Source organism: Lepisosteus oculatus, chromosome 7, assembly GCF_040954835.1.
Source record: "Lepisosteus oculatus isolate fLepOcu1 chromosome 7, fLepOcu1.hap2, whole genome shotgun sequence".
Lineage (NCBI taxonomy): Eukaryota > Metazoa > Chordata > Actinopteri > Semionotiformes > Lepisosteidae > Lepisosteus > Lepisosteus oculatus.
Genome location: NC_090702.1, coordinates 43,524,190 through 43,546,515, shown reverse-complemented (window position 1 = coordinate 43,546,515; position 22,326 = coordinate 43,524,190). Strand labels below are relative to the sequence as shown.

At 37.3% G+C, this 22,326-nt stretch overlaps 1 protein-coding gene across 6 annotated transcripts; it reads right to left on the bottom strand.

The window, feature by feature from the left end:
* Positions 1 to 1,851: 1,851 nt before the first annotated feature.
* il15ra (interleukin 15 receptor subunit alpha) lies at positions 1,852 to 21,810 on the bottom strand. Of its 6 annotated transcripts, none has more exons than XM_015352259.2 (8): positions 21,521 to 21,807; positions 16,002 to 16,199; positions 14,537 to 14,569; positions 7,931 to 8,110; positions 7,006 to 7,218; positions 5,012 to 5,050; positions 4,855 to 4,921; positions 1,852 to 4,095 (listed from the first exon to the last, which is right to left on the bottom strand). In XM_015352259.2, the coding sequence occupies exons 1-8, from the start codon at positions 21,603 to 21,605 to the stop codon at positions 3,984 to 3,986; spliced, it is 927 nt and encodes a 308-aa protein (XP_015207745.2). In that variant the 5' UTR covers positions 21,606 to 21,807; the 3' UTR covers positions 1,852 to 3,983. The 6 variants fall into 6 exon arrangements, 5 of the variants coding, with proteins under 5 accessions (XP_015207745.2, XP_015207746.2, XP_015207748.2 ...); XM_015352260.2 differs by having other exon boundaries at positions 4,855 to 4,918; XM_015352262.2 differs by lacking the exon at positions 7,006 to 7,218 and having other exon boundaries at positions 21,521 to 21,806.
* Between the last annotated feature and the right edge of the window lie 516 nt (positions 21,811 to 22,326).

Genomic DNA, 22,326 nt, shown 5'->3' with positions numbered 1-22,326 from the left:
AGAATACCCATAACATTCTGTCTTGATGCCATCGTAAAACCAAAGGAAACATTATGCACAATTGAAAATGTACCGCCATTAAATAATTATTGTTTGTATAAAACCAGTTAAACAAGAGAATCCTGTTCTGACACCAAATATAGTGGAACGTGATTTCCTTTATAAAAGATTCCTAGAAAATGGTCTCTTATGGTTAGTGGAGGCATTTTGTGAATGAAGAGATAGGGTCCCTTTCACTTTATAGCATCCAGATTTATATAAAGAGAGACTTAACTCTATGTCATATTCTGTTTGGTTTGGTATAAAGCTCCTGAAGCTGTATAAAGGATTATGAATATTTGGCAGTAGTCTGTTTTTTGGGTTGGTCATGACATAGACCTCTGAAAAGCCCTGTTTGTAAATAGAGTAACTTGTATGTTTTATGTTGTGTGCTGTGTTTAGAGTGTGTTATTGTCATTGTAAATAATTACGTGTTTGTCCCAGTTTGTGTCTACTTTATGACTCCTTCACCAAAGCTATGCCAGAAAACAAACATCTCAAGTTCCTCCACTTATACCATGCATATTCTCTGCATTTCTTTTCCAATTTGGGGGCTGTGATTATTTATTTTACCTATTGATTATCCCATTTGGTCTGTCTTTGGCATTCCCGCTGTAGTTTTCCCTGTTCTGGGCAAACAAGATTTAGTATTTTTAGCTTACCAGTATAGAAAGTTCCTTAAAGCCAAGAAATGCAGTTAGGTAGAACATTCTTTTCAGGAATGATTCCAGAGCTTTATTAACTTTTTGTTATAACAAAATGACCAATTTAAAAAATATATATTTTAAATTAAGAATTAGTAGTCATGCATTCTGATATCAAAAGATGAGTAAGGTCGAGCCTTGTCAGTACTGGAATGTGGACTACTCGTACTACGTGGAAGAGCACCGAAAACAAAATCTTTTTTTTTTTCAGGTGCACTGACATTTTAGTGATCACACATGACACAGGTAAATACGTGATGTAGACTTCAACATTTGTCTTCAACGGGGCTGGCCTGCTGTGAGAATCAAAGACTGTGTAACCACTGTTGGAAGCAGTATTTAGCTGTACCTTTGCAATGGATGTTTTGCACCAGGTTGCAGATGTTGTCTGGTGGGATTCTGCCCCATGCCTCACATGCTTCTATAGCATGGAGATGTGAACACTAGATGCTACATATTCTGTACGCCATCTCAGCTTAACCCAGCTATATTCATGTCACATCATGCAGGTAGGGCATCCATCATCATTTCCTCGTATTGCAAGAAACCTGCTGTTCCACTAACAGCATGAGGAAGTACACTGTTCTGCTAGGATTCTGTGATGTATCTATCTGATCAGAATTCGATCAACGCGGTGTTGTGAAGTCATGTTGCCAAGAATCACAACAGCAGTTCTGCAGCAATTAGACACTCCTGCTGTGGCACTCACTCTTGGATCCCACCAACAACTTGCCTGTTGTGCAATTAGCACACAGTATCATTCAACATGTCTGCACCACACTCCCTGGTGTCCATCAAGGTGGTCTACACAAAGCCTTGATTCACTGCTAAAGACGACTTGGGTCCCACAGCTGGAGTATCAAAGAATCAACCTGAAGCAACAGTCTAGATTCCAACATACTGCACTAAGGCTTTTTTCTTTTCATATATGAGGTATTTTGGTTCCTTTCTGTATTGCCATTTCTTGATTTTCACCTGGCTTGACATTCGATGGGTTAAGTCACCTCTGCCCTACGGCCTCTTGCGAATGAGATCGATTAAGTCAACTTTAATCTATCACAGTCTGTCATAAATTATAAAGTTATCAAAATGACACCAACAACATAAATATCCAAAATCCATAAACTTTATTTTTAAAGACATTTATAAAAATAATGTTTGAATGTATTATTTGCAGCACATTTTGTACAACTCCTCTGAATATTTTCTCAGTTAAAGACTCAGTTAACAGATTTAAAAAACTGGTATGTGACCTAGTTCTTATTTTGCCTCTTTGGAAAATTGATGTTAATGTTGCTCTCAACACACTTTGTATGGTTCGCATCACAATATTATAATAATATATCAAGAGCACCATTCCTTGTTTGTGCTACATGTATATCTTATCTTCAAATGTCATCCGGTTTATAAATGGTTATAAACACACTCTTCATGGGCGTCTATATTTAACTGTGGTTCACAGTGTGCTTGTGCCCTAAATGTGACAACAGCGTAAATTCAGTTCAGTTCATTTATTTTAACATCAGTTAATCCTGAGATCTCTACTTACAATTTTTTCTACCTAAAGTACAAGATGTTTAGTGGTAACCACATTTTGTTTCAACCATTCAAAATTGGGAGGCAAAAGAAGAACTATTTGGACTTTTATTGGTATACAAAAAGAATAAGCATTGTTACGTGTGTTACACCTATGAAAAAGGGACAATTCTTTCTGAGCTCCAAAGACTCTCATATAAACCAAAATTCTTAATACTGATTTTACTTATCTGAACTTCTCAATTTAAAAAAATATATTTACCCAATTTGGTCATTCTTAAAAAAGTAAAACATTTTTCAATTGAAGGGTAAATCAACAGGTACAAATTTGAATTATCCAACTAATTAACATAGTTATAAGCTTCTGACATCCTTTAGATAAATAGATGAATATCCAATGGTATGAGATGTAGACTGCAAACTGGGTAAGGTGTTGATTTAATCATCGCAATGTACCCCTTACCATGTGTGGACATGTCCTGCTGGAGAATGGTACTAATGGTGACTGTTGTGCGATTCTGTGTGCATCCTGCTGGGCTCTGTTTTGTTTGCAGAAGTCACACTAGTTGACTAGCTGACAACAACATCCTTTAATCTATTTGGGTCCCAGAATATTGTCATCATCAGTGTCCTAACAGTGACCTTTCTGGTGCTGCTCTTTGGTGTTTCCATGGCATTTACAGCCGTTTACTCTCACGTTCATAATGATGAACACGGGTTTCATTAATGTTGATGTGTCACCTGGTGCAGTGATCTGCAGAATATACTGGCGGATTCACAATAATGTCTATGATCGACAGAGAGCACTTCTGGCACCTTTACTAAGTAGAATCTAATGACACATTGCTTCTCCATCCTCTTGTAGTAGGGCAGTCAACTATACTCCACAACTACAGTAAATGTACCACATTCAGAGAAGTCAGATACTCACAGTTTTCACTTCAATTTATTATGTACTACCTATAGACAGTATTACATATACTCTAAGTGATAGTAAAATTCACTTATTTATTGACTTGTCCTCATTTAATGGCAACGTCAGCTCAAAGATTTGGTTCAAACCATCAAATGGAGACGGGCGTGCCAACAAGCGGACCCTGCTGATTAACGCTAGGATGAGAGATTGACTTGTCCTCATATCATTGGGTGATATTTTAGCAGGGAAAGCTCATATAATCTATGGCAGTTCATTTTGTATTTATGCAGTACAACCTGTGGCAAAAGACACAAATTACTATGAACAAAATACGTGATTCTGTCCTTCCAAAATAAACTAGACTACTGACATAGGAATTGAGAGAAGGGCTCCTATTACTGCATCATGATCGGCAGAAAACTTGATGAGTTATGACACTGTCATCATACATTACAATATTAATTAGGTAATAGTCGAAATATTTGCATGTTGCTTTTATCTGGGACTCTGTGTGTGATATTTTGGCAAGAGCCCATTAAATGCAATATGGGGTTATTGTATAGAGAGAGTAAAGTTTTGAATAAATATAATATAAATAACATTTCATTGCTGTCTAGGTAAACCCTCATCCCAACAACTCATCCCAAGTTCATAAAAGCTCTCATATTCCAAGTTCATAATGATTACTAATGCAGAGCAGGCAGTCGTATCACAAAAGGGTTTTGACAGCAGCAGAATTATTTACAAAACAATGCGTTACACTAACATTTGCCGTTTTAATGAATATGTTATTCCTCATCTTCATTTTCTGGCACGTTCAAGGTGACGTCTTTGTTGTTAAGTGGTTTAGAGATGGGTTGGAGTTCTGATGGCATGATGGTGGTCCTCGACCTGGGATGGCTTAAAAGAAAGAGGAGCTCTCATTTGATCCATACAGTACCTGCGATTTTATTCAGGCCTTTGATACAGTGGTATACAGATGCTGCCAAATTTAGTTTTAAGCATAAATGTGGCCCCATTTGTTTTTCGCGGCAGGGCCCAATCACTTTCGGCATAAAAGCTTTTTGATAAAAGTTACTAATCGTAGACAAGTGGAGGGCCAAAGAGTCTCCTTCAAGAACCGGAGCAACTGATCTCAGCTGATTATTACATCGTGCCCAGTTTTAAAATGATAGATAATTTTGTGTGACACTCCTCACCCACCACACCCATCCTTCACATCTCTTCGGTCTTTCAACACCCTCACCCAATGGAGCCATTCAGTACTCGACACACTGTCAGCTCCACTGTGCCTAACAGGAAAATCAGCACCAACTGGAAGAGTGCTGCATTACCCACTGACAACACTGGAAACTAGGAGGAGCCTAGCAAGTTATATTAAATTTATTATTTTATATAAAAAACAGTATATGTAAAAAATATTACATCCAAAAGAGCCTTTTTCCATTGTGAAACGGGATGTTGAAAGGACTCAGTTTAAGTCAGATTAACTTTATTAACCCTCGCCCTTCTGTGACCAAATGTGTATGAGTCATTTGAAAACCTCATGGAAATAATGAGCTGCTTGTTGTCTGAACTGATATGACGCAATAGGGTCCCCTATTGAGGCTGCATGGAAGCTTTAAGGCCTATATAGTAATGCAACATTAATTCTCTTACCGGTATATCCTCCACACATAAAACATGACTGCAGATGCGAGAATGATCACTGTGAATGTGGTTCCTACTGGGAAAAAAACAATGAAATGAAAACAATGCAGCAATGCAGCAATAATTAGTCGTTTGCTGCTCTAGAAATAAGTTTGTTTTTGCTTACCTCCAGCTACAGCACCAGTAACTGAGGAGACAGAGATTTCTGAAAAAATAAGAATCAAAACAGATGAAGCTGGCAGAAACAAACATATTAACCAAAATCAGTGTAAAAGTATCTGAAACCTCACCTCTGTTTGTACCGATTCAACATGCAGTCAAGTGACTGTGTCTCATTTATATATAATTACTCAAATTAAAACCAAAACATCCTGAGTTGTTTTTCTTTGGTTGCAAAAATAATATTCTGAGTCAAAATGACTCCGTTTGTGATTTACAGTAAATAACCAAGTGTTATTTCTCACTCTTCTTAGTATTCTAGGACTGCAACTTAACAAAATCTGATTTGGAAACTGGAGCGATATTACTCTACAGCATCATGTGAATAAAACACAAAGCAAAGTTAAGATATCCCAGCCACATGCCACATGCATTTTAAAGTATGTTGTTGAAGATATCAGAAAGAATGCTGTGATGATTAAGGAATTCAGTAACTGTGATGTTATTGACTATTTGCTCTTGTTTGTATCTACCGAGTAACCAATGATCATAATGTTTTTGAAACATTTTATTATGCTAGAGTGGTATACCACTGATTAATTTACAGTAACTACCAACTGTTGACAGATTGTTTACACAAGCAAGATGTGTTGGAAGTCACTGCCATCCCAGAGTTGATTTAAATCAGTGGGAATATTTGCTCCACATGGATACAAAGCTCAGACCTATAAATTACTTTAGCTAAAATGAAACAAATTTAAGCATACGTTTATTTGTGCTGATAGCCCAAACAAGATATCCATAATTATCTTTACAAAGACAGAAAAATGCAAAATTCAAATCTCTTAGAAGATTTTAAAGGAGATGATGAGACAGATGAGACAGGTGAATGGAGTTGATAATAAAATCCAGGAACCAAAATACAAGTATTACAAAGAATATAAATTAATGGGACAAAAACACCAGCAGTACTGATTTCATACAGTGGTTATTAAAAGACCTTTTTGACTTACATTTTTAACAAACTTTAAGAATAACGTAAAAGAATGGATGAGACAGAAACAAACCGGTCACACCAAATCACAACCAGAAGGATGCAGGTGAAACAGAAAGGATGAAAGCCAGAAGCATCACATCTGAAACAAGGATGGCTCCAGCAATGTTAAGCCCAAGGTGTAAGGTAGCAATAGAGCTGGGAATATGACAGGGTGACAGAGAACTGTGTTAGATGTCTTCTTTCAGAGATAAATTCAATTTTTCAATGTTTTTTTGTGAGTTCATTACAATGAAATAACTGTAGGAGCATGGAACAAACTACCTAGCCATTTTAACTTTGTCCTGGTTTTGCTGAAAATCAAAATGTTCATTCCTTCTAAAACAATCAATGGGAAACAGTGCTTTAGCCTCTGTGAAAATAAGGAAGGTAGTCTTCATCTTTCACAAACCTTTTGCACAAAGAGGGCCAAAATGTACTTTTAGAGTGAAGAACGTTCAGCATGGGATGTTATGTAGAAAAGTCCTATACAGATTCATCCATTTGAAATAGTCTGAACAGCTTCATGGACAGTACTAGTTGAGCTTTTTATCTGGCCTCTTATAATCGTTTTGCTTCTCTTCCCACAATAAGATAGGAGACAGGAATGATTCTATTCAATTACAAAACAAATACCTTGATAATGTTAAGTTACACATAAATATTCATAATCTGAGACAACGAACGATCTAGAGGAGTGATTTTAAACTTTAATGAGCTTTAACAGTTACCAGTAAATCAATGCGGCCAATAAAGCTATAACATCTTCCAAAATCTTTAAGAGAGTGTCCAGAGCCTAAAATAAAGCTGAGCAATATACTGCCTTCCTAGAGTATATTACAAAACCTTAGCAGAAACAAAACAAGTCTCTGCAAAACTTAGTGGCAAGTGTTGGTTTGGATAATTTTAGTGGCAGCAAGAATTCTTCATTAAACACAAAAACCAAGATGAACATGCTGTAATCTTACCAACTGGCGGAGTAGTAATTTCTGCTCCCTGAACAGAGTCTTTTTTAACTTCAGGAGAGGGCAGGGATGGTGAAGAGGGCAGTACTGATGGGGAGTGGGCTGGCAGTGACGTAGACGTTAAAACTGAGAAGGTGGAAGGACCCTTAATCTTAAACTCCGCTCCTTCTGTAGTTTCGGATTCTAAGGCCTTTTCTGTTGTTTGGCTTTCAAGCTCTGATTGTCAGGTGAAATATGATATTTGTTTACAGAAAAACAAACAAACAAACAAACAAAAAAACATGAATAGGCACAGTCAAAAACAATTAATTACAGATATCCCCACAAATGGATACCTTGCACGAGAAATGATACGAGGACATTACTGGCAAGACAAAGAGTGGTTATTCCTGCGCTAGAGATGGTCAGTACACTGGCATTGCCCAGCGAGCCCAGGTATTGTCATTATACTTTCACCTAAGACTCTACCACTGTTCTGTGTGTGTACCTCCCACCTTTGTGAACAGTTTAGGCTTTAAAAAAGAAATGGACTTAAACTCAGTACATCAGTCATCTAAGGAATGAAACCAGTGAGTGGGAAGCATACAGCGCTAAGGCAATAGCATTCAGCTCAATTTTTAAATCCACAGTATGAAGTGTCGTCTAGAAATGTTTATTGAAAGCTATACAGGTCACTTTCCAAATTAAGTATTTGATGTTTTTTCTATGCTCAGGTACATCATTTTTAAAGGTATACAGGATTCTGGTATATTATATAATGCATTTCAGGGCTCGGTAAAAAGGCTGTATTGTATTAGATGCACTGGTTTTGTCTGTTATAATGTTAACAAAAGCTACAATGGTATTATAACTTTTACGTCTACCCTTTGTCAATTGTCTACATTTAACTGATCTCCACAGTTACTTTAAAAAAAAAAGGAAAACTGACCTGTACTTGAAACTGTGAACTCTGTGAGCAATGGGTCGGTTTGGGATGGCATGTAGGGAGACGTTGTTTCGGAGTGAACAATCTCCTTCGTTGTTGAAGCTGGAGTTGTCCTATAGGTACTTGCTGTTTCTGGCTGTACTGCAGTGGGTGTTAATGAGGCCTTTGATAATACTGGCAGTGCTTTTGGAGGACAGAGAAAAAGCTTTTTGAGGAATACTGAATAAAATCTCAGATACAATCAAACTCATCGTTTCACAGCGGAATTTACAGTGCCTTGCGAAATCCGTCAGATGCATGCAGGCACATTTTTTTAAACTTAATAATTTATTTAAAAAAAACTGAATGTTCAGACTGAAGACTTCTAAGGCTAAGTTACAGCAAAGTTAGCGTTGCAATAAACAGCACATTACAGTAAAGTAAGTTACAGTAAAGGTCAGAAGAAAATTAGAGAGAAGAACTGAAATATGCACTGCATTGATTGCATAAGCAGGCCCATTAAATAAGCATTTAATGGACGCAACTCTGGCAGTGAAAACGGCTGCAAGTCTTTCTGGTAAGTCAACACTAACTTTGCACGCCTCCTTGGTGCAATGTTTACCCGTTCTTCTTGGCAGATGTACTTGAGTACTCTCGGGTTGCTCTAGGATTACTTCAACAAATTCTCAATAGGATTCAAGACTTTGACTTGGCCACTCAAGGAGATTCACTTTCTTATTCGTAAGCTTCTATAGTGTGCTTTGGATCCATGTTCTGCTGAATGGTGAATTTCTATCAATGTTCTAGATCTCAAGCTGGTTTTCCTCTAAACTTGGCCTGTATCTTGCTCTATCTATGCTCCTATCAGTCTTGACAAACTTCTCAGTCCCTATTGATGAGAAGCAGTACTATAACAGAATGCTGCTGCCACCATTCTTGACAGTAGTAATGTTGATGACTGAGTGATGCACTATTTTGAGTTTGTTCAAGATGCAACCCTTTGCTTTTAGGCCAAAACGTTTTTTTTTTGTCGTATCTTTTGCCACATCACTTGGGTGCTTTGTTAGAAACCCCATGTGGGCTTTGGGATGGATTTTTTCAGTTCTATACAAACCCCCTTTGTGGGGTGACTTGGATATCGTTGACTCATGGACATTTTCTCCCATCTCATCCACTCTGTAACTCTTACAACGTCGCCTCATGGTGCCCATCTGAAACCACTTTTCTTCTACCCGACTGCCCGGTTTGCAGGGGTAGCTTGATCTAGGCAGTATCTGGGCACCTTCCTGATCTTAATGATTGTCTTCAAAACGCTCAGAGGTATTAAGGGCCTCTGAAATGTTTTTTTACCCTTCTCCTGATCTGTGTTTTTTCAGTTGTTGTAAAAGCTTCTTGGTCTTCACAGCTGAATCTTTTTATAACTTCGCTACCTGACTGAGGTATGTTACAGAAACAGGTGTATTTATTCTGAAATCATGTAAACCACTGTTATCGTGTTAACTAACTGTGTGACTCCTTAAGGTAGTTTTGCTCACATGTATTGATTTAGGTTTCCCAAAGGATTGGTTTTAAATTCTTATGCAATCATGTATTTTCTGTTTTTCTTCCATATGAAGTACCTATTAACTTTCTCTTTGTTTTTGCTTTGAATGTGTGGACTAGGGTATGTTTATAATAAATGTTAATTGCTACTTCCAAGTTGCCACCTTTAAATCAACAAAATTTAAAAACTGTGAAAGGGTCTCAATATTTTTGCAAGGCACTGTTTGTACAGATACGAGAAATGCTGTAGGCTTTCCTCATCTACATTGTATAAATGTATGCAACGTTTAAGACAATACTGAACATTAAAATGGGGTTATAAAATAAAAATAATTTAAATTCTTTAACAATGTACTGCTGATAATGAAAGAGGTAACAACTAGCTTGAAAGAAACGATACATTGTTTAAAAAAAGGATATTCACAAAAAACTTGTTGGGTTATCTAAAAGGCACCAGAACAGACAGAAATATACCATTTACTTCTACAAAAAAGTCTCAAAATGTATTTTGTATGTCTTCAAAGCATATGATTCTATTGTACCCAGGGTAATTTAATTCCTTATAACGTACAGTGGATATAAACAGTCTACACACCCTTATTGAAATTGCAAGTTTTTGTGATGTAAACCCATTGTCAGACATTTTTCCATCTTTAATGTGACCTTGCAACCAACAAAATTCAAGAGAAAAACAAACCAATAATTAGGAAAAATAATTGAAATTAAAAAACCTACAACACCCTGGTTGCGTAGGTGTGCACCCCCAACTAATACTTTGTGGGAGCATCTTTTGCATTTATTAGACAAGTAAGTATTTGTGAATAAGTCTCAATCAACTTTGTACACCTGGACTTTGCAATTTTATCCCACTCTTCCTTGCATAAAAATTCAAGCAGGGGATCTCCTGTGCACAGCCCTCTTTAGCTCATTCCACAGGTTTTCTATGGGATTGAGGTCTGAACTCTGACTGGGCCATTCCAAGACTTTGATCTTCCTTTTCTGAAGCCATTCCTAGGTTGACTTGGATGTGTGCTTTGGGTTGTTACCATGTTGAAAGGTGAAATTCCTCTTCAACTTCAGCTTCAGCTTTCTGACAGAGGCCAGCAGGTTTTGTGCCAAAATATTTTGGTATTTGGAGCTAGTCATTATCCCATCTATCTTGACTAGAGCCCCTGTCCCAGCTAAAGAGAAGCAGCCCCAAAGCATGATGCTGCCACCACCATGCTTCACAGAAGGTGTAGTGTTTTTTGGATGATGAGCTGTGTTGTCTTTACGTTAAACATATCTTTTAGATACGTTTTAAACCTTTGTCTCATCAGACCATAAGACATTTTTAGACAGGATTGGATGTTCTTTTTTGTGAGAAATGGCTTCTGTCTTGCCACCCTACCCCATAGCCCAGATATGTGCAGAATACGTGAGACTGTTGTCACATGCAAGGAGTGACCAGTACCTGCCAGAAATTCCTGCAGCTCCTTTAATATTGCTGCAGGCCTCTTGGTAGCCTTCCTGATAAGTTTTCTCATTGTCCTGTCATCAAACTTGGAGGATCGTCCTGATCTTGGCAATGTCCCTGTGGTGCCACATTTTCTCCACTTGTTGATGATAGTCTTCACAGTGCTCCATGGTACATCCAATGCCTTTGATAGTCTTTTATACCCCTCTCCTGATCGGTAACTTTCAACAGTGAAATCCCGTAGATGTTTTGTCAGCTCTTTGCAGACCATGGCTATCCCAGTACGATGCAACCACGAAAGTTTCAAGGAAATCCTACAGGAATAGCTGATTTTTATTTGGGGTTAATCAGAATCACTTTCCTTGATGGCAGATGTATGCTGCTTACCTTTGGACAGGATTTTGAATGTGATTGGTTAATTTTAAACATAGCTCCCATTATAAAAGAGTGTGCACACTTATGTAACCAGGGTGTTGTAGGTTTCTTAATTTCAATTACTTTTCCTAATAATTCTCTATTTGTTTCTCTCTTGAATTTTGTTGGTTATAAGGTCACATTAAAGATGGAAAATGTCTGACATGCCTGATATGATTTATCTTGATTTCTGGCTTTACATTATAAAAACCTGCAATTTCAATAAGGGTGTGTAGGCTTTTTCCATCCACTGTAGCCTGGGATATTAGAAATTAGCCTGATCATCTCTTTCAATTAAGAATATCTCATTCTAATTTGTGCTGTTAGTTCTTTTTCTTTAAGAAGGCAAAGGGGTATCTTGATAGGAATATACAATATCCTTATTAATTTTGTCATTAAATATTGCAATTCAGAATCAAGACTACAAAATTAATTTTCATACATAATGCTGACAATGGACTACAAAACAATAATTCACTGCTAGAGCATGACATGAGCATAGCACAGCAACAATGAGCACCATGGATGTCTATGATTAACAGTTCAGGACTGGCAACCCTTAACGCGCTCCATTGGTCCCAAGACTTCAGCTAACTTAAGTCTGAAATGCTGAAACTGATAATCAACTGATAATCGAGCAGAAAGAGTTCACAGATACACTGATATTCACACAGCACCACTGCGTGCACTGCACGCCATTGCATGTTACACATTGCAAAATACATCTAGCGTATGGTTTGGTACATCTAAGCTGTCACGATCGCTAACCCCTCCTCTTAAGGGCGCTCCAGCTCTTCCTCGTTCCCTCCCATTGTCTGCACCTGTTCCCTATTCCCGCTCCCCCTTAAAAGCCAGACGCGGACCTCACTCCTGGTTCCTCATTGATTTCCGCATCGGGGGTTCTGCTGCGTCTGGCTCCGTTATGGTTTTAATTTTCTGTTCCTGATCCCCTGCCCCGCCGGTCCCGACCCGGCTGATGGTTTTAACCCCTGGATGGATCTCCTGGCTTTGGACTCTGCTCTCCCGTTTGGACTTCGGCTTTTTGTTCGCCCGGACTCACTTTCCCAGTACACCAGCTCACCTTGGACACGCCCCCCTGTATCCTGACCCTTTCCTGCATGACTTTTTCCCTCGTTTATCTTCACTATTCTGGTTCGCGTCGTCCGCATAGGGCCCGGAAGGAACTGCTACGTGACATAAGCAACCAAACCATAAGAGCTTAAGGACATCAGAAAGGCTAGAAACAAGAGGTAATAGATCTAAGTATCTCATCCAACTGTTTACTCAAAGAAGCCAGGGTGTCAGCTTCAACAATAATGCTGGGCAGCTTGTTCCATTCTCCCACAACCCTTTGGTTAAAGAACTGCATCCTATGCTCAATTTAAATGGACGTCCACATAGCTTCCATATGCTTCATTGCGAAGATGTTGTACACAAACTTCAATGTGTTAACCCTGGTAATCTGAATGTATGCTACCTGCAAGAATCCTGAGTTTTTCTCAGAGTGAGGTCAAATTATATTCTTTACTCCTTTTATGTCTGATGCCTTATATTGTACCTAAACAATTAAAATGACATCATACCAAAACAAATAAAATAAGATTGGGCCACTTGAGTTAGAGGCAAAATTTGCAAACAGAACAGCTGTGTTATACATTATCCTTTTATTTTACTTGAAGTCTATTACATTCTGTCAAGATTGCAACACCTCCTCTTAAGGGTGCTCCAGCCCTTCCTCGTTTGTATCATTCCTGCCACCTGTTCCTTGTTTCTTCCCTGTTTCTGTTAGCCTTTAAAAACCAGGTGCTCATTTCACCTGGGGCTCTGCAGCAGATCCCTGCATCGTGTGAGCCCGGGACCTGGTTGCGCCTGGCTCCGTTATGTTTTTAACTTCCTGCTCCTGTCCTTGTTCCCCCCGCCGGTCCTGACCCGGCACCTGATTTTAATCTCCTGTTTGGATGGATTTCCCAGCCTTGGACCTTTTGCTTTCGTTTTTTGGATTCCCCCATTTGGATTTATTCTGGACTGTTCGCCTCGGTCACACCTCCCCGGATCACCAGCACTATTCCTGCATGACTTTTCCCTAGTGTATTCCTTCCTCACTATTCTGGATTGTGTCGTCTGCATAGGGTCCGGATAGAACTGATCGTTACACATTCATCATCTCCACTACAGCTTCCCTGTTATTTTTGCCCCGCTACATAGTTCTATAAAAGATTTTACACACAGTTAATGTCACAGTTAATGTCTGAAAAGCATTTTTGGTATTTTAGTGGACTTTGTGCAATCGATCATTCCTACAACATGGAGGAAGGCTGGCCTTATATCAGATTTAGAAGTCTTAACTGCAAACTGCTTGGGGCTGACCGAGATATCTTATCTTTTTCTCAGAAATGGTAAAACGTCTATTATCTTCTTTAAAAATCACTTTATGCATGGAATGGCAGTGAATTATCTGAAGTACTAAACAGGTTTGTGAAAAGGTCAGAGAGAATTTTTTACACGAACAAAAGTCCCTTAGTCTGACGCACAAAGGTAAGGTAAAGATGACAGTCAAAGGCAAAGCATCTGAATTTGCAGGAAAGATAAAAGCACAATTAATATTCAGAGCAATGTGTAAGCAATGTGTGAAGTAACAGCACTATGAGCACTAGCAGTAATAACAGAACAAGCATGGAAAATATTATGGTTATCATATGGAATAAAGCAAATTACCAGAATTATGGATTACACACTATAATAATTCATGTTCTAAATATAATGTTGTGGTCTTGCAATTATGTTATACCTGCTGTGAGAGCTTATACAGCAGCTGTTCCAAGAGTTTTGAAATCAAGATTATTCCAATGTTGGTTTAAAGGCACTTTTAGTATTCTATTTGTATTTGTAATTTGTAATAAAATAAGATTTTTAAAATAATACCAGTAAATGTAAAATGTTGTCTTCTGGGTTAAGTTTGCAAAAGTTAAGGGGATGATTTTGTTTCTCTGCTGGCAAAAATTATATACAGCAACACTATACCCAGTGAACACAGACAAGTACAATTTCAATAAATGATTCCATCTCCTTAGGGCTCAGCTACTGTACATACAGAGCACAGTTTGATTGGTCTTTGTCCAAGGTGCTGTATATATTCATGAACTGCAAAGCAGAATACGCACAATGAAAGAACAGTGTGGTAAGAAACATGAAAGTAAAATTCTAAAGCACCTACTTACCTGAAGTTTTTGTCCTTTTTAACTTTGGGTCAGCTATTGCAGTGAAACAGAAAACATAACACATTTTAGTGTACAGCTGTATAACTGTTGACAAAATCTGTAATTGTAATGTGTCAAGAGAAGTAGGTAGTCCCACTTAATTCCTGAAATGAACAGAAAAAAAAACATTTTTCTTTTGGGATTACATCTGACCATCTAATTCTGTAGTAAGTTATCTGTGAAGATGATAATTGTGAACCATGCTTCCAGTTTATGTAGAGAAATTATAGTACATATCTTTTGTATAGTTATGTTTAGTATGATTCTAAAATAGGAATAAAAAATGCTTGAGCTTTTCATTTATGATTAGAAGATGGTACTTGTAGCAGTATTCACCCCCTTCCAGTGATTTTTGTTAATTACAAATGACATAATAAAGTGAATATTTTCATACTCAAATGGAATACTTTTAGGAGTGAATGTTTAATGCCAATGAAGAAAAACCAAAAACTAAAATATGTTGAGAATAGAAGTATTTACCTTCTTTGCTGTGACAAACCTAGGTACAGGTGCCCAAAATTACGTTAACAAAATACACAATCAGTTGAATTGCCTCTATGTGCAATAATAGGGGTTCCTTGTCATTTCAGAATAAAAGCAATTGTCCCTATAAGGTAACTGAGTGAGACATTTGAAGTAAAGATTTTATCAGACACTGCTAGTATACTTAGTGGGATCAGGACTGCACATCTTTGACATGCTTAGGAAGAAACAAATGTTTGCACCCTAAAGAAGCCATTTGGCCTCACTAGTGCACTTAGGTTTTAGCAACTAATTGACCTGAGGATCTCATCTGGTGGGTTTTTCAAAGACGCTATGATATTGGCTTTGATAATTTGGCTGGATAAGATGGTTCCAGTCTCCAACAATGCTATATTTAATGATGAGCCTATTCTTCTCAATTTTACGTGATCTTAAGACATTCATAAGGTTGTCTTGCCTTTTAAGATTGTGAAGCATCTTCTGCTGCTTCCTAAACGTACATATCCCTGTTGCATCTTTAGACCCTGTGATTCATCCGCATTGCTATTTCTGTACTGTGCATCGTTTCAGTTGCATGATGTGGAATTATTGTACGAACTAATTTATTTTGGTTTACATCTCTTTACATTATTTTATTTTTGTATGCTTCGGTCTTTTTCATAGCTGGTTAAATGATTAGAACATAAGTGATATTGGATCATACAGTGAACCCCAATCATGTTTTCATTTTTGAATAATAGATAGTGCTTCTGTTTCATAGGCCCTTATAAATGTAAGTATTTTTTTTTCTATAAGTTTAACTTACATACTACTTCCTTTTTTGTTGAAGGCCTTGTGGTTTGCGTTGCTCTTTTTCACTATACATACAAAGCACTTTTTCTAGTAACCAGGTTGCTAATTGTGATTTATTTCTCACGAATAAAAAGAAATCTAGGACACTTACTGATGCATATTAGGTTGGACTGCGACCACACAAGTGTGTTATTCTTTTTCACACAGCGAATGAGATTGGAGGTCCCAGCTTTTCGTACATAACCCACAGTGCAGTTGTAGCGAAAAACTGCCCCTTCGTTAAACCTCCTGGCTAGATTTGGATGCTCTGTGTCACTTAGTGGGGCTGGGGGAGAGCAATACCCTGTCTCTGAAAAGAAAGAAACACAGCCAGTGAGTTATCAGGTACAAAATGCCTCTGAAATTCAGCCCTAGTATATAATCTACCTACAAAATGAATTGGCGTCAATCTGAAATGCTCCTCCACAACAATGCTCACAGCCCTGCTACATGAATATATTTGAACTGATAATATAAAACAATAGAGATCAGTTATTGTTGCACAATATATGTTGTGGCCATAAATGACTGGGAGAAAATCACAAAAGTGCAGAAATCAAAGCTCTTGTTACATAACACAACTGTCAAATTCCAATTATATCTTCTTGTGCCAGATTAAGGACTGTTAATGGACAAAAATAATCTAAAGCAGGACAAAATCATAGACAGGACACCAGTCTATTGCAGCTCATAAAACACTATAGTACACCCACGCACTTTGACCTACTGTGCCTTCATTGAAAACAGTCTTTTCTTGAAAATGAACTAAATATGTGATATTGAGTGGAATACAGTGCCATAAGATTAGGGACAGTGAAGTCAACATTGCCATTTTTGCATATACTCCAGAAATTCGGATTTGAGATGATAAGAATAAATATGATGTTGCCGAAAGTCACCCTTTATTTCTGGGTTTTTCTGTGCATATATGCTTTAACATTTTAGAATGAAGCCTCATATTAATCTTTTAATCTCAACCCAGAATTGCTTGAGTATACAGCAAAAATAGCAGTGCTGCCTTCACTGTCCCAATACAATACCAACGGAGGGCACCGTATATATCTAAGTGCATGGACTTACTGTAGTGTTAAATAGACTGCTGTCCCTTTTTCCTACTCGGGCCCTTCTGGAATTTGTTCTGCTACGGTTCATACTGGGAATGAGTGGCTTTCTCATTACAGATATGCGTATAGATGTATAGATAGTCTCTAAAACCACAATTAAGACTCATATTATAGGTCTGTGTTTAGCTCTTATTCATCTGGGTTATAAATTGGGGTGATATTACTCTTAATTTTCAATACATTTCCTTTCACAAGATATTTCAGAAGAGAAAAAAAACATTTTAAATATAATGGTGGTCCAACTTATGGGGCCATATAAATAATCTTACTAATATGCAGTCACAAAAGCTATCTGACAAGTTCAAAAGCAATTTGCTTTACTTGGTGATCTCATCATATTAGCATTCTTTATATTTTCTGATAAACTGACCTGCCTCTTATTGCATTTTGAACTTATTTATGTTTTTTTAATACAGCAAGTGGAGCTGCTTTTGTAGCTGAAACAAGTTTTACCTCCATGATAATGCACAGATCGAAAACAAGGAGAAGAGCATTCATTTTCATAATGCAACTTTACTTATTTTAATTAAATTATTGTTAACTGTTTTAATTACACAGGTTTGGTTGTTTAATGCATACAAATGTTACCAACAAGCTCTACACCAACAGCAATGCAAATGTAATTTCAGATATTTAGGCGAAACAAAACGTATAAACTCCACTTTCTTTGCCATAAATAGACACACTGTATTATGAAATACAACTTTAGAAAGAAGTTATAAGACTGTTATGCTTTCCATATTATTTTTTCTGGAAGTGTGCACTTACTCTTTTTATTTTTGTTGCAAAAAATACTTAACTTATTTTTTAAATTAGCCATACCAAACACTTCAGGACATTGAGATCTGTACTTTACCCAGATATTTCTCATTTTCACTGGTCACTCTGCTCCAACGGCAAACAGATGAGTATCCTAAAGTCTGCTAGCTATGTGTCTGAAAACCTTAATGCCTGCGTTTGACAAATTCCTGAGTTTTTTTATATATATAGTAGTTGCTCCGCATACTAGCAAGATAATTTACATAGAGATATCCAATTAGATTAACAGAATAATACGGGAGGCCTGTATTTGGCACAGCTGGTAAAAGCACTTGGCCAGGGGCAGACTTGGCCAGCTGTGAATTCTGTGAATAGGGCACTATTTGTCACACTCCTTCGACTCCTGAGGTATGCACAGGCTGTGTGGATGCCGTCAAACGAGGAATGATCCTCTCCTGTAACTGACACTGAACCTCATATATTGACCAAAGATTAGTAAATTAGTCTCAAGACGGGTAGCACAGCCTACTTTTTCTCATTCTTCCCCATGTGTGGCTGTGGCATTTGTATCTAATAAAGGTTAAAACAAAGGAAATGAAGGACTAGAGAGAAAACTTGTCAGCTTTGTTGCAAATATATTTTTATCTATACACTGTAGCTCTGCACCAACTGCTTTGTTGCCTTCTTTGAAAAACCCATATATTTTTGGTCAATGGGACTTGAGCCTAAACAATGTATTTAAAGGGAAAAGAAAAAAAATACCACTTTAAGTACCGTTGAAAATATTTCACTCTTCTGTGTCTGGTTCTCAAAAATATTCCTAACCTATTGCCTCTACTAGTTAATAATTACACATTTGCACTCTATTTCTACATGTATTTTAAAGCCATTTTGTAGTTGCATATAGAGTACATATATTTATGGACAGCAACTCTAATTAGGTCAGTATTTTATATACAGTGAAAATCAAAGTAAGCCATTATACTCTTAATACAATTTGAAAATAATCCATATGCATCAAACCTATTTTTGTTGCCTATTTATTTAGGTTACTATACAGTACATACAGTCTAGCCTGTTTATATTATAATATATAACTGCTTCTGTTATTAAAACTGTACCTGCCAGAGTGTTAAAGAAAATCAGCTCAATGTAAAAGTCACTAGGAACGTCTCCAGTCTGAAGCAAATTTAAAGTTGCTGCATACATCATATTTCTCACAGTTTGTTCATGTGTTTGTCTGTACATGTGTTGAACTATTCAAGAACTTTCAACAGTAATTACTGTATGTGTAATTCAAACAGTTAAGAGCTGTGGGGCTAAACCGTGAAAAGGTGTAGAGATAAACCCTGATTTAATGGAAATAAAATGCTATTACTGATTTAGTTTAGTGAATAATATTGTAATATTATTCAGTCATATGAGTCAAACATCCATAAATCAATTTTCTAACTGCTTTTTCTAATTCAGGGCTGCAAGGGAGCCAGGGTGCATCCAGACAAGCGTCAGATTAGGGTAACGGCAACAGTAACCATGGTAGCAGTCCATCACAGGGTACTCGCTCGCACCAGGGCCAATTTTCCCAGAAGCCAATAGACCTACCAGCAGGACTGTGGGAGGAAACTGGAGCACCCAGAGGAAACCAGCAGGGACACAAGGAGAACATACAAACTCCACACATATAGCACCCCAGGTCCAAATTGAACCCAGTTCCACTGTGCTTGTGTGAACCAAACAGTAATTTAAAATATTAAGTCTTAACTTTTTTGTAATACGAAATGATGGCGTCAAAATAAAACGCGTTATGTCTGGATGATTCCAACAGGAGATATGTTTGTGATATATAAATATGAAAATATGTATATAGCTATATATAATATTACACATATATTTAGTAAAATATTTTGTGGATGAACTGTGGTTTACAGGTGAGTAAGAATTTTATTTTTCAATATGGTTTCCTTGAGCATCCAATCATCCTTCCTATACTGTACATAGATTCATTCATCAAGCTAGTAAGAAGGAACTCCAACAGACCCAACAGACAGATCTTATAGTCCAAGATCTGGGCTACAAGATCTGTTAACCTAGAGACCAACTCAGGACCTGATTCTTCAATATACTGTTTTCCTTGCTGCTAGAAACTTTCCATGATCTGAACATCAATAACAGCGATAAGGTCCAAGTAGTAGTATATCTCTTTTTAAGTATTACTGGAAAAATACCATTATGTCTATTCATCATGTCACTCTATTCAGTGAATTATAAGCGGTCGAAGTTCTGCCAGTCTTCTGCCTCTGTTACCTTATTATTTTTAAACCAAAGCAGGTCTGAGCCACGCTGTCCATGTTCTCTTTGGTGAAATCATGTGTAAAATATGATTTCCTTACTTTTGCTATTTTCTTTTTATAATCATCCATAATCAACACGTTGCTGTGCTTTTCACTAACTTCTGCCTTAAAACATGTATACGTTCTCTGATTTTTCAAAGTCCTTCCTAACTTGTGTTTCCAGATCAGTGTGCTCTTCAGGTTTATCAGGATCTTAGTCCCCTTCAAATACACAGTGTGCTCTCTTATTTCCAATCCTGCACAGTCACAGCCCCCATCTATTCACACCATACATTTACAAGAATGTTAGTCACTAATTCTAATAATAATTGCACTTATGATAATATAAGTGCAATAAATATTTGTTGGTAAACTATATTCACTTCACCATATCTCTCCTGACTTTATTGAGCTCTTATTCATCTTAGCAAGTGATTGCTTAGGTGATTTAAACACTGAAACAGGGGTGTCTATCTCTAGTCCCAGAGGGCTGGCATGCCTGCATGTTTTTATTCCAACTCAGGTCTTAATGAGCTAATCCAGCTTGTACCTGTCTTAACTGGGCCAATTCAGCAGCTTTCTTGGCTGTCCATGTGCTATTATTTAACTAGACCTGGAATTCCTGCAGACAGTCTGTCCTTCCAGGACCAGGGACTAGTCAGTCCTGCTTTTGAAATGTTCCTGTTTTTCTCACTTCTGCAAAGCAACTTGTCTAAAATTTGTAATGCACTGAAACAGTAACCTTAAATTGTTTTGTTTGAATAATAAATATTTATTACACTTTATAAATTGTCAATAAACCTTCCTGCGACTAGGTTAGAGCTCCAAAATGTACAGGATGTGGTCTCTAAATATTGATTTAGTATCGAAAGATTTTTCAGTATAAAAAGATTTGCATGTCGTCGTATTTTAATAAATATCTTCATGTTAGGAATATGAGAGTTACTAGAAACCACGCAGGTTATGTCCTGTTTTGAGAAATTCTGTATATTTTTGTATATTTGTTTCTCTGGCGGCTTGTTACAGCGTTACAATAAACTTCAAGACATACAGTACAGTAGTAACAAGTAGTAACATTCACATCCAATCATTGACCCGCTGGACTACTTACACTTAGGCAAAGAACGTTTCCATTAAGAAAAGTTAGTGTTTAACCTATATAAATGCAGTAATACTATACATACTTCCCTTCTCCCTGCATAGTATTTTCTATTTGAGTAATGGATCGACGTTCTTACGTTTTTGTCCTGAGTTTGCAACACTAGGGAATGTTGCAGGCGTGCTACAGGGTTCGCAGTTAGTGTTCAGGTCCGTCGGAAAAGTAATTAACGCAATCAGGCTAATCATTAAATAACTCTTCATTTTCTTCTTTCATGTTTGTTTTATGCTACGCAGTAATAGAGTTGGAATATACTTACCCTCTGCCCACACTGTATCATGATGTTTGTAGTTTGCCAGAGGGAAAAGCACAAACAGCGTCAAAGAAATGGCATTACGAGTCATTCTATAAACAACGTCTACAGATGAAACGTTAACAGTAGTATCTCGAAACGTAACAGTGAAGTGAATAACCTGAGCATTGCTGCTCTTTTTTTAATTGATCACGCTGTGAAAGCGAAAGGATTCCTTTTATCTATATTACGTTCTCTCTTGGTGAGTTCTTTCACTTTCATTTTGAGTTTTCTACTTCAGCGATGTCAAGTCATCAGCAAAGCTGGGGCAGTGCACTGCTTGGCCACAACCATACTCTTAAAACATGACCTTTTTAGGCTTTTTTTTATACTGTATGTTCTAGCACAAAAATACCATTATTCATGAAACAGGTGACAAGACGCTCTCTTTGTTGTGGAATGGGAGACAGTTAAAAGGGAGAAATCCTGGTTAACGTGTACTGGTATGGTAAACTATGGTATAACAAAAATAATTAAAAATGCTTAACACTAGTAAAACCTTGGAAGTAACTTTGTGAAATCGGACGAGAGTGAGACTTCTCGAGAATTGTGACATGAAATGGCCCTTCCTGCTCACTTGTCACTATAATGACTAATGCGATTTTCAAGCCAATAAGTACAAGTTGTACAGCAGACATTTCACCGCAGAAATGTTCCAATATGATCTGCATGCAGAGTTAACAAGTAAATTGTATGTCTCTGTAAAACTGTCTCAAAATCAAGAGCAATATTTCTATTGGATTCAAAGAGATGTATTAATAAGCCTGCTTCAA

What these genes read in the sequence shown, in the direction of transcription:
- il15ra (XM_015352259.2), bottom strand. Translation starts at nt 21,605, where the DNA reads ATGACTCGTAATGCCATTTCTTTGACGCTGTTTGTGCTTTTCCCTCTG. An exon ending in AAAAAGGACAAAAACTTCAG is followed by an intron (nt 8,111 to 14,536) that starts GTAAGTAGGTGC and finishes GTCCTCCAAAAG; the next exon opens with CACTGCCAGTATTATCAAAG. An exon ending in TACTGGTGCTGTAGCTGGAG is followed by an intron (nt 4,922 to 5,011) that starts GTAAGCAAAAAC and finishes TTTTTTTCCCAG; the next exon opens with TAGGAACCACATTCACAGTG.